Here is a 12,115-nt window from a genome sequence, read left to right as displayed (position 1 = left end):
GAATGACAATGAACCGGAAACGCAAGGGCTTATAGATTACTGAAACGAGTGAGTGCTCCAATCTCCTGTTATGACGTAATATCTAAAGCTCTTATTTTTAGAGGGAAGCTACGATTTGAGGGGGTGTGGCTCCTTTAAGGGCCTGGCAAGTGGGCAGAACCCAGAGGTCAGGCGCGCGGTAGCGACTCCTCGACTGAGTCTGCGCAGTGAGGACGGAGGCGGGACCAAACTCAGCTCGCCAGTGGGGGGCGGGGCCTCGCGGGGGCGGAGTCTTGCGCTCCGGCTCGGGCTGCGGCTGCGGCTGCGGCTGCTGCACTTCCAGCTTTTTAGGGAAGGAGGCCGAGGCCTGGGCCAAGCCCGGAGCCGCCGCTTCCCGGAGCCTCCTGGAGCCACCGCGCCGGCTCAGCCTGGGGGCGGGCTCAGGCCCGGCCCGCCGCCGAACCCAGGACAGAGGCTGCACGCCCGAGGACCAGGCCGGCGCAGCCATGGTGAGAGAACGAGGCCTGCCTGAGCCTTAGCCGCACGCCACCCTAGCCCCCGCGGCCTGCCCCTCCCTAGCTCTGGTGCCCCCTTCTGCCCCCTGCCTTTACCTCACCCCCTTGCTACTGTCCCCCTCGGCGCCCCCGCTTCTCCTTCCCCCTGTTCCCCGTCCACCTGCTGGGGTGACATCCCCCCCCAGCGCTCTCCTTCCCGGTGACACCCTTTTTATCACCCCCAGTGACAGCTTCTTTCGCGTTCCCCGTTGCCGCCCCCTCGTCCTTTAACCCGACCTTCTACCATTTTGCTTTTTTATCTCTTTTGGGATCTCTGTTCCTCTCTTCTTCCTCCCTATTTTTCGCTCCTGCTCTTTGCTCTCGCTTCTTACACCCTTTCATTATTTTATCTCCACTGCCCCCTCCTCTCCGTATCCTTTCTCCCCTTCGTCCTCTACCAGCCACATTTCCTCTCCCCCTTAATCGGATGCCGTTTCTCCCCCGCACTCACAGCTGTCCCCATTTCCTTCTAAGGCTTCAGGGGTCTGTGCAGGAACAATTTGAGGGCAATTGCTTCCCAGGAACAGTGGGGCGGGCAGATAGGGATTTGTAAGCTTTCTTCTTTTTCTTTTTTGTAGAGGGGAAGGGGGAGATGGGAAGTATTGGCGAGAGCCTGACGCCTTATTGCCTAGTGTTATTGCAAAACCTGGGTGATAGTGTGTTTTGGAGTGAAGCATGGGGTGACGGCCAGCATCCGTCCTATGACCTTTTGAGATATCTAGCCTTTGACAAATAATTAAACATGTTTTGAAACGTTTTTTTTTTTTTTAATTTTTTATTTTGAGCGTCTTTTAATGTGGAGGTACGTACAGCTTGGGAAATTTAAAAATATTTATTTGCAAGCTTAACTATTACTCAGAACAAACGGTTTGTTTTTTGTTTGGAGGCAGAGACCAGGGCATCTGAAGACTGAAAATCAGGTTGGCAGTCAGATTGTGCCAGTCTCTTTAATACCTTCTAATACCATCGTTTGTTTCGCTCTCTCTGCCTTTAGTTGAGAGACCCTTATATTTGCAAATTTTCTCCTTCCTGTTTCAAAATAAGTTGAGGCTTCAGTTGGTTTTTCATTGAGTTGGGTTACACATGGTTTGCAGTACATTTAATAAACACATTGCTGATCATATCAGCAATCTAAATTTTGGTCTGTGGGAGGAATGATATTATAGTCAAAACTAAGTCCTGGTAATCATGTTCTAGGAGGTTAGTCAGTTTTTGTTTTTACCCTATTCATTTTTTAGGGAAGTGGTTTATTATAAAATCATTTAATCTGTGAACTTTCTCTTAACTGACTGCATTTTTAGGTGGTTCTTCTGTGTCTGCCTCCACAACAACCCTTCACATACACAATCCATCACACTACCTTTGTGTGGTAACCTGTATCTCCCCCTGAAATGTGGGGTTTTTCTAGGCAGCAGTTGTGCCTACTTATTCCTTTTATTCCTAGTGCCCAGGCCATATCCATGCTTGAATGATTCACTTTGTGCTCTCATTTTCCTATCTGACAAGTATGATCTTAAACTGAAATTTGAGACAACTAGAGGACTACATAGAAAGAGTGAGTTGGAGAATTTTATTTTTGGTGCAAAAAATAAATTTAGTAAGATGCGATGATCTCTTTAGAATAAAGTAAGCTGTCCTGCCTAAGACACCAAATTTATAGGTTTTTGGAAGCATTGGTTCTCCCACTGAGAATGAATGTATGAGTACAGAGGGAGAAGATTTAAACTCTTTCTGGGTATTTAGGATCCAAAGGTGTCATTTGTGCTGGGCCCGAAAGATGAATGTGGTTTATATAGATCATTTTGGGAAGGCAAAGAATGCTTTGTTGTGAATGAGAGTAGAAAGTAATTAGGATGTATTGTAGGTAGCAGATTACCTTTATTTAGCATGGAGAGATGAGGAAATGAGGATGTATAGTAGGAAATGTGACTAGGAAGATATATTAGGCATGACTATAATTTCGACTTTGCCCGCAACTAACTTGATTTTCTTTACTTGTTAAAACAAATAAATAAAACCTTTAAAAACAAAAACAAAAAAACCCCCACATACATGCAGAGTTAAGAGGGTATGTCTGGGAGAAGTGAAGAGAAGGCAAAATATTAGCTTATTATGAGCTGAGAATTACCTGTGAGGCTGCTCTTTTTTATTTCCTTATGCAATATATGTAGTAGGCACTCAGTAAATAGAGTTAAACATTATTATAAAGCTTTGCATTTTATATTTTTCAAAATTTTCATTGTTGTGTTTTGAATAGTTAAGATGTCTAAAACAAGGGTTCTCAGACTTTACCATAAATCAGAATCAGCTGGAGGGTTTGTGCCACCACTTCCTGCATTTGATTTATTAGGTTGGAGTAGGGCCTGATAGTTGCATTTCTTTCTTTTTTTTTTTTTTTTAAGATTTTATTTATTTATTTAACAGAGAGAGACACAGCGAGAGAGAGGGAACACAAGCAGGGGGAGTGGGAGAGGGAGAAGCAGATTCCGCACGGAGCAGGGAACCTGATGCGGGGCTTGATCCCAGGACCCTGGACCATGACCTGAGCTGAAGGCAGATGCTTAGCCGACTGAGCCACCCAGGCACCCCAGTTTGCATTTCTAACAAGTACTCATGTCATACTGATGTTCTCTGTTCTGTGACCAACACTTTGAGAACCACAGGTTTAAGATGTAGTTCTTACTTTTTATTCTTGTTTTTTTTTTTTTTTTTTTTTGAGTGCCATTGACTGTGTTGGCACTGGGGATATTACAAATAATACAGATATGATCCCTGCCTTTTTGTATATTGTATGTGTGGACAGTCTAGACATCAAGCAAAAAGACTAATTTTTTTTTTTTTTTTTTTTTAAAGATTTTATTTATTTATTTGAGACAGAGAGAATGAGAGAGAGAGAGCACATGAGAGGGGGGAGGGTCAGAGGGAGAAGCAGGCTCGCCACCGAGCAGGGAGCCCGATGCGGAACTCGATCCAGGGACTCCAGGATCATGACCTGAGCCGAAGGCAGCCGCCCAACCAACTGAGCCACCCAGGCGCCCCAAAAAGACTAATTTTAAATGCAAAGCGTGCAAAGAAAGGAAAAGTTGTAGGATCATGGTATGGGATAGTCACAGCTGGCTTCTCAGGATTTTGCTTTTAGGAAGAAAACTGAAAGATTAAATTATAGGAGTTGTATTGTGGAAAACCGATAAGAAGAATGGCACAGTGAATGACCTGTGGTGGTACCTCTTTTGCCTGCTTAACTCTGCATATCCTGGAGTTCTCAGAAAACTCAGGGAAACCTCATCTGCCTTGCTTACCCCTCAGAAAGACCCCTAAGTCACACCCCCTCTATTACGTAGCCCTCTTTCATAGAATGCCTATCAATTGTAATTATAATGAGAAGCAGTCATACGTGCTAAAAAGAAATAAATCAGGGTAAAATATAAAGTGACATTGTATAGTTAACCCTTGAACATTGCCAGGGTTAGGGGCATCAACCCCTGTGCAGTCAAAAATCCCAGTATAACTTTTACCTCCCCAGAAACTTAACTACTAATAGCCTACTGTTGACTGGAAGCCTTACCAGTGACACAGTCAATTAATGCATACTTTGTATGTTGTATGTATTATAAACTGTATTCTTATAAGATAGAGAAAAAGTGTTACTAAGAAAATCATAAGGAAGAGAAAATACATTTACAGTACCATACTGTAAAAAAATCTGTGTATTAGTGGACCCACACAATTTAGACCTGTGCTGTTTAAGGGTCAAAGGTATATGAGTCTATGGCAACTATTTTAGATAGTATGGTTAGGCTAATATTTATTGAACATGGTTGTGTATTTTAAATGCTGTTTTAAGTGCTTTATACATTTTATCTCATTTAATCCTCATAGTAACCCAATGAGAAAAATACTAGCTCTGTGAATGTAATACCATGTTTGTTTGGCTCACCATTGTATCTTTAACACTTACATAGTACCTGGTGCATTGTAAGTGCTCAATAAATATTTGTTAAATGAATAAATGACTGGGGATGATCAGAAAGTCAGGGAGGCATTGTTGAGAAAGGGACATTTGAATTGGGGGTTTTAACAAGTGGGGGTTTATTGGATAAGAGTTTGGGAAGGAAGGCCATTCTTGGCAAAGGGACCAGCTTGAGCATAAAAACTGGGACCGAAGCAGGCATGATGTATTCTGGGAAATGGGTGGCTCTAGTATTGAGGGTTCAGGAGAAGATGAGACTGGGTGAGCCTAGGGTCAGATCATGGAGGACCTTGAGTCATAGGCTTAGGAGTTTTGGCCTCACTGTAAAGACTGAGAGTACCTTGTTTTTGTGTGTGAAGGAATATCATAATTAAGAGATTTTGGAGGTTATCACTCTAAATCAATATGAAATATGTTTTGGTGTGGGAAGAGCTATTGCACTAGTCTAGCTGAAAATAAGTGTGTGAACTTTCACCCTAGGCTTGTTTTGGTGGTGGTGATTTAAACTAGAAGAAGGAGAATATAAGGAAATAAAATACAAAGTTAGAGTGGTGCCAGAGTACACCACTTTTTGGCGAAGTGAATTTTCCATAGAGGCATTACTATGGAGTTGTAGAAGAAGCACAGAATCACTAATAGCTTTGCAATTTTGCTCACTGAGCCTCAGTTCTCACATATGTTGCTGTTAGGGATTTATGAGAATATTAAAGTAAATTTACTATACCAAAGTCCTTTATTTACAAATAGTAGGTCTCCCAAAGGTCATATATTAGGTCATGTAAAAAGAATCAGCACTTCCCATTCTCATTTGTTTTTTTTAAATAGATTTTGTGTGGTATAAGGAATAATTTTAAGTAAAATATACTCTTTTTAAATTACTTATGTAGTTCACTTAATAATAAACAAAATACATTAAAACAAATTTCAGCCTTTTCCTTTTTAACAAATGACACATTAACATAAGATAAAGCATTATTTGTCATATTTTCCAATGAGTATATATTACAATGTAGATTGAAACTTACTATGTTTATGGCATCAAAATAGATAAGAACTGACTTTTTAACCTTAAATTTGGAATTGTTGCATTTTTGTACTTAAAAAAAATCAAAACGTTTTTATAATTGTTCTGTTTTATTTCTAAATGACAAAAGGAGTGGTTTCATGCTGCTACTTGCAAGCCTGTCTCCACAAATAAAATATTGGAAGTACAGATAGTTCATTTCCAATAAATGAAAAGTCAAATTGGATATAACTATCACCGCATTTGTTGTTTTTTTGTTTTGTTTTTAAGTTTTTATTTTAATTCCAGTTAGTTAACATATAGTGTTAGGTTAGTTTTAGGTGTACAGTATAGTAATTTAGCAGTTCCCATGTATCACCTTGTGCTCATCACACCAAGTACACTCCTTTTTTTTAAGATTTTATTTATTTATTTGACAGAGAGAGACAGTGAGAGAGGGAACACACATAGTGGGAGTGAGAGAGGGAACATAAGCAGGAGGAGTGGGAGAGGGAGAAGCAGGCTTCCTGCTGAGCAGGATGCCTGATGCGGGGCTCAATCCCAGGACCCTGGGATCATGACCTGAGCCGAAGGCAGACACTTAACGACTGAGCCACCCAGGTGCCCCCAAGTGTACTCCTTAATTTCCATCACCTATTTAACCCATACCCCCATCCCCTCCCCTCTGGTAACCATCAGATTGTTCTTTATAATTAAAAGTCTGTTTCTTGCTTTGACTCTCTCTCTCTCGTTTTTTTCCTTTGCTTTTTTGTTCCTTAAATTTCACATGAGTGAAATCATTTGGTATTCGTCTTTCTCTGTCTGACTTATTTCAATTAGCATTATACTCTCTAGCTACATCATGTCGTTGTAAATGGCAAGATTTCATTCTTTTTTATGGCTAAATAGTATTCCATTTTGTGTGTGTGTGTGTGTGTGTGTGTGTGTGTGTGTATGTGTGCATGCATGCATATATATCACATCTTTTTTTTTTTTTTTTTTAAAGATTTTATTTATTTATTTGAGAGAGAGAATGAGAGACAGAGAGCACGAGAGGGAAGAGGGTCAGAGGGAGAAGCAGACCCTCCGCTGAGCAGGGAGCCCGATGTGGGACTCGATCCCGGGACTCCAGGATCATGACCTGAGCCGAAGGCAGTCGCTTAACCAACTGAGCCACCCAGGCGCCCTATATCACATCTTCTTTATCCATTCATCAATTGATGGACACTTGGGTTGCTTCCATGTCTTGGCTATTGTAAATAATGCTGCTATAAATGTAGGGGTGCATGTATCCCTTTGAATTAGTGTTTTTGTGTTCTTTGGGTAAATACCCAGTAGTGTGATAGCTGGATCACAGGATAGTTCTTTTTTTTTTTTTTTTTAAAGATTTTATTTATTTATTTGACAGAGAGAGACACAGTGAGAGAGGGAACACAAGCAGGGGGAGTGGGAGAGGGAGAAGCAGGCTTCCCGCAGAGCAGGGAGCCCGATCTAGGGCTCGATCCCAGGACCCTGGGATCATGACCTGAGCCGAAGGCAGATGCTTAATGACTGAGCCACCCAGGCGCCCCAGGATAGTTCTATTTTTAACTTTTAAAATGATACTGCACTTTTTTTTTTTAAAGAATTTATTTATTTATTTGAGAGAGAGAGACACAGCAAGAGAGGGAACACAAGCAGGGGGAGTGGGAGAGGGAGAAGCAGGCTTCCTGCTGAGCCAGGAGCCCTGTGTGGGGCTCAATCCCAGGACCCTGGGATCATGACCTGAGCCGAAGGCAGACGCTTAATGACTGAGCCACCTAGGTGCCCCAATACTGCGCTCTTAATTTAACAGCATTGAAAATAGTGTATATTTCAAAATTTTATTGTATACAGAGCATACTTGCTATGTGTGTGAATTTGTGGACTCTACCATACTTAAGGAGCCTGCAGTTTGGGTCCCGCTAGTTTATAGCAGTCTTATAGGGTTGCTAGGGCCACACAGGTTGTACTGCACAACTCAGGTGGCAACCATATATGTGGACAGCAACGGGTCTACAAAGCTCTGTATCCTATGTACTTGACAGTGTCTAGCACATAGTTGGGGCTCAGCAAATAGTTGCTAAGTGAATGTGTTTTGCATAGTATACTAGGACCCTTATTTGGTCTTTTAATCTAATGATCTAATCATTTTATGAGAAAAGTCTTTGCATTTATGCTTAGTAATACTGAGCACACCTTAAGAGTTTTTTGTGCCTCTAAGTTTTGCTTACACTGTTCCTTTTGTCTAGAATGCTGTCTCCCTTCCTGACTTTTTGACTATTAAACCTTCAATATCCCCTTAAGGCCTATCTCCTTTGCGAAGCCTTCAGTTACCCCCAGGCAGCCTTGGGTTACTCCTTTCTATATGCCTCTCCTGTGCTTGGCATTGTTAGTTAAGGAAGATGGCTGTCTCTCCAGTTTGTGAGCTCTCTGAGGACAAAGACAGGACTGTGTTTTTTCAACTTCATGTTTTAAGCACTTAGCATAATGCCTGAGACATAGTAAGTAGGTAAATATTTGTTTAGTGTGTGCACTTTGTAGAGAATATGATAAGGTAATGTTAACTGAGATGTGAGTTACGAAAGACAGAAAAAAAGGATGAATACTCTGTGCAGGTCCCCTGAGGGGAAAAAGAGGTTTGGTGGGCAAGAAATGTTGGATCAGATAGTTTTTCTCTTACTAGCCCAAGTGTTACTTTTGACCTGGGATATATGGATGTTTCTGTCTAGAAGAGTTCAGCACGGGGTGGCTCAGTCCATTAAGCGTCTGCCTTTGGCTCAGGTCATGATTCCAGGGTCCTGGGATCAAGCCCCACATTGGGCTCCCTGCTCTGCAGAGAGCCTGCTTCTCCCTCTCCCTCTGCCTGCCACTGCCGCTCTGCCTACTTGTGCTTTCTCTCTATCTCTCTGTCAAATAAATAAATAAAATCTTAAAAAAAAACAAACAGTTCAGCAGGAAGAGTTGGGGAGGAAGCCAAATGATTTCACGATGAATTGCTAAGCAATGTCTTTTTGTACAAACACTTTCAAATTATTTGTCCATAATTTGTGGAGATGTCCTTCCAGAGAATAGAATATTTAAACACAGATAGTAAAGAATGAGTTACTTGTAAATCTAGAGGGGTGGTTAATTATTTAAACATTTTGTTAGCTCTGTATAAAGATCTTCTGTTTTTTTTCTTTCTTTTTTCCTATCTCTAGTTCTCCCTTGTACAAACATTTTTCTTAGCTCTCCAGCATCTTAATGCCTGTACAATGTCATATTCTCCTTTTCTAAGGACATTTTTAAAGTTTGAATGTTCTTGGTTATATAATATCAGTTTTTTTTCTTTTCATAGAACTTGTAACCTTTGGCAAATCATTTCACCTCTCTATGCCTCTATTTAAAAATCTCTAAAATGAAAAAGTTGTATTAAATCTTCTCTATGATCTCTTCCACCTCTTAAGATTCTAGAAAGTTAAAGGTTAAGTTATTATAGTAGATACATTCTATTAGCTATAGTCCTGTGGGATCAGGGCACTTGAGCTCTTACCTCCATGAATATATTACCCAACTTTTCACACCAAAAAATTTTGGTTATGTTAATATTTGTGTAGTATTTTAGTATTTTAAAGTCATTTTTCATATACACATCCATTTATTCTTCATCACCATTTTGTGAAGTAGTCAAGATAGAAGTTTAGCATCAGGGGCGCCTGGGTGGCTCAGTCATTAAGCGTCTGCCTTTGGCTCGGGTCATGATCCCAGGGTCCTGGGATTGAGCCCCGTGGGGCTCCCTGCTCAGCAGGAAGCCTGCTTCTCTCTCTCCCGCTCCCCCTGCTTGTGTTCCCTCTCTTGCTGTCTGTCTCTGTCAAATAAATAAATAAAATCTTAAAAAAAAAAAAAAAAGTTTAGCATCAATTTTACAAATAAGAAAACTGAGAATTTATTTTCCTAAGATCACACAGCTAGTAAGTAGCAGAGCCAGCACTGACTGCAAGCCCAGTGTTCTTTCCATTATTAACCTGGCTTCTCTGTTTATTATATTTCAAAACTCATGCTAGTAGTTAAGAGAAAAATAATGCTGAAGTATCTCTTTGAGTTCACGAATCCTATGATCTGTTCATATGCTCAGTGATTACTGACCTGAATTTTTGTTTTGTTTCTTAGATTGTTTTATTATATGAGTTAAGGTGGAAAGTAAGGGGATTTATTTACCTTTCCAGGCCTTGATCTTTTTTTAGATAGAACTCTAGCTCCTTGCCCTTTAGCATATAGCTGTTGGTCACACTGGCCAGGCCTTGAAGACATGCAAGAAACTTGCCTTACCTGCGTTTTTATCTGGCATCTAGGGATCTTTAAGGAGTAGTTGATGGTTTTTAAAAAAGAAAAATAAGTGCCCATAGTCCATTCCAAATAGTTTGATATATCTGTACGCTTGAACACAATATATCTGTGCCCTTGGCGTTACCTTCTTGCCTTCTTCCTCATTTGTAAAATGATTGGGTTTGGGGAAGAAGATGAAGGATTTAGATCATATCTAAGGTTATCTTAGATGTTTATTGCTAGAAGTCTGACTTGGTTGAATTAGCAGTAGAAAATAAAAACAAAAACAAAAAAAAACAAAAAGCCAAAACTAATAAACTAAGAAGAGATTTCCCATGGAGTACTACTAAAATGAGGAGTCAAAGATTGTCCAATATCTGAAGTTTCTTATACCCATGAACTCATGACACTTGTCTGCCTTTCATTCCCACACTTTAATTTCAGTGCTAGACTTAGGATATTTCTCTATTGTCAGATAGTCTTTTTATCTAGGGGCAAAAGTATTTTTTTTTTTTAATTTTTTAAAAGATTTTATTTATTTATTCGACAGAGAGAGAGACAGCGAGAGAGAGGGAACACAAGCAGGGGGAGTGGGAGAGGGAGAAGCAGGCTTCCTGCCGAGCAGGGAGCCTGATGCGGGGCTCGATCCCAGGACCCTGGGATCATGACCTGAGTCCAAGGCAGCTGCTTAACGACTGAGCCACCCAGGCGTAGGGGCAAAAGTATTTTAAATAAACCTAGCAATAAATTTGTGCCTGACTGTTCATTTGTTTTTTCAATAAACATTTAGTGCGCACCATGTAGTAGGCATTATTTTAGGCTCTGGGAATACAGCAGTGAACAAAACACAGTTTTGTTCTATAGAGTTTTTATTCTATAGTAATAGGTAGTATTTACTGAGCAGTTAATATATCAGTCACTGTTCTGTGTGTCTTGCACTTAGAATTTATTTAATTCTGACAATAATCCTATGATGTAAATACTGTTATTGTCTGTATTTTACAGATCATAAAACTGAGGTGCAGGGAGATTAGGTACTTTGCCTAAAATTATATCATTTTCTAAGTGGTAGAACTGGCACTTTAAACTAGGCAGGCTGACTCCCAAACCACCACTTTTCAGAACAGTATTACACAATCCTCCAGAGAGATGTCAATAAACTACTTTTAATCATAAAATTATCAAGTTTGTAATCTTTGTAGTCACTGGTTTCTGGCCCAATCTTAAGAAAAAAAATCATCCAGGTGTACCAAAAAAAAAAAAAAGGAGCACTACCAGAGCCATTTGTCTTCTCTTGGAGGATTTGTCAGGTTTAGGAACATTTCAGGTAGGAAATGAGATTTTGAGCCTGATTCACATGAATTAGAACTGAGATAACTACAAAAAGCCAGGATCCTAAAATGTGTACACCCTTTGTGAAAAGGTAGACTTAAAAAATGTCTGCCTGATGGTGTAGGGAGACAAAGAAGCTTATTTGCCTTAATATGGACTCTGGATGGGAAAGGTCTCTCTTGAGAATTTACAACCATGAATCTGCTGTCCTATGTGTCTGAAACTTAAATTTATATTACTTGTGTGAGATCATTTCTAGTAGGAAGGGAATATTTACTGCATAATTACTCTTATCAGGCATTGTGCTACAGGTTTTAAACACACTTTCTCACTTCATCCTGACAATAGCATCATGAGATAAGTACCAATATTATCCCCATTCTACCAAGGACAGAATTGAGGGTCAGAAAAGTGAGATAATTTGTAGTGTAACACCACCTAGAATTCAAATCTAGGTCCAGTATTCTTTCTACTAACCACAGTACCTCTGGAAAAGGCACTTTATTTTTGTAACTCAGCTTCCTTATCTGTAAAATGAAATTTGTGGTATTTCTCCTTTCATTTCATCAGATTATTGTATCAAATGAAATAAGAGATGTGAACTTGCTTTGTTTACTGTAAGATGTTGTTACCAGCATCATCCACAAAGTGTATTTTTCCTTATAATTAACCAAAAGAGAGACCTCAATATTCAGTGATCCTGAAACCCACAAAGTCTATCTTGAAGAATTAAGGCAATTTTAATACTTGTATACCAGATATTTCCTGAAGTAGTGTCAATAGGAGAAATAAAATGAATTTCCAGACAAGTTACAATGTAGTAATTTACTAATTCATTCAAGAAATAATTTATTGGGTGCGTTTTATGGGGCTTCAGTTCCAAGTGTAAAAGATCCCTGATCTCTCTGCTTCTCCCTCTGACCCTCATGATCTCTCTATCTCATTCTCTCT

The 12,115-nt window shown here is 40.0% G+C and overlaps 1 protein-coding gene across 2 annotated transcripts in view; it reads left to right on the top strand.

Annotated features, from left to right (window-relative positions):
* The first annotated feature begins 250 nt into the window (after nucleotides 1–250).
* Nucleotides 251–12,115, top strand: part of ZYG11B (zyg-11 family member B, cell cycle regulator) — a 69,791-nt gene continuing 57,926 nt past the window's right edge. For both annotated transcript variants that reach the window (XR_004302336.1, XM_032428846.1), the window contains exon 1: nucleotides 251–488. Coding sequence is in view for 1 of the 2 variants with exons in the window: in XM_032428846.1 (XP_032284737.1) it covers nucleotides 486–488 (3 nt within the window). In the remaining variant the exon portion in view is untranslated. The remainder of the gene's footprint in view (nucleotides 489–12,115) is intronic.

Source organism: Phoca vitulina, unplaced genomic scaffold (assembly GCF_004348235.1).
Source record: "Phoca vitulina isolate PV1807 unplaced genomic scaffold, GSC_HSeal_1.0 scaffold2, whole genome shotgun sequence".
Taxonomy (NCBI): Eukaryota; Metazoa; Chordata; class Mammalia; order Carnivora; family Phocidae; genus Phoca; species Phoca vitulina.
This window is presented reverse-complemented; position numbering and strand designations above follow the sequence as displayed.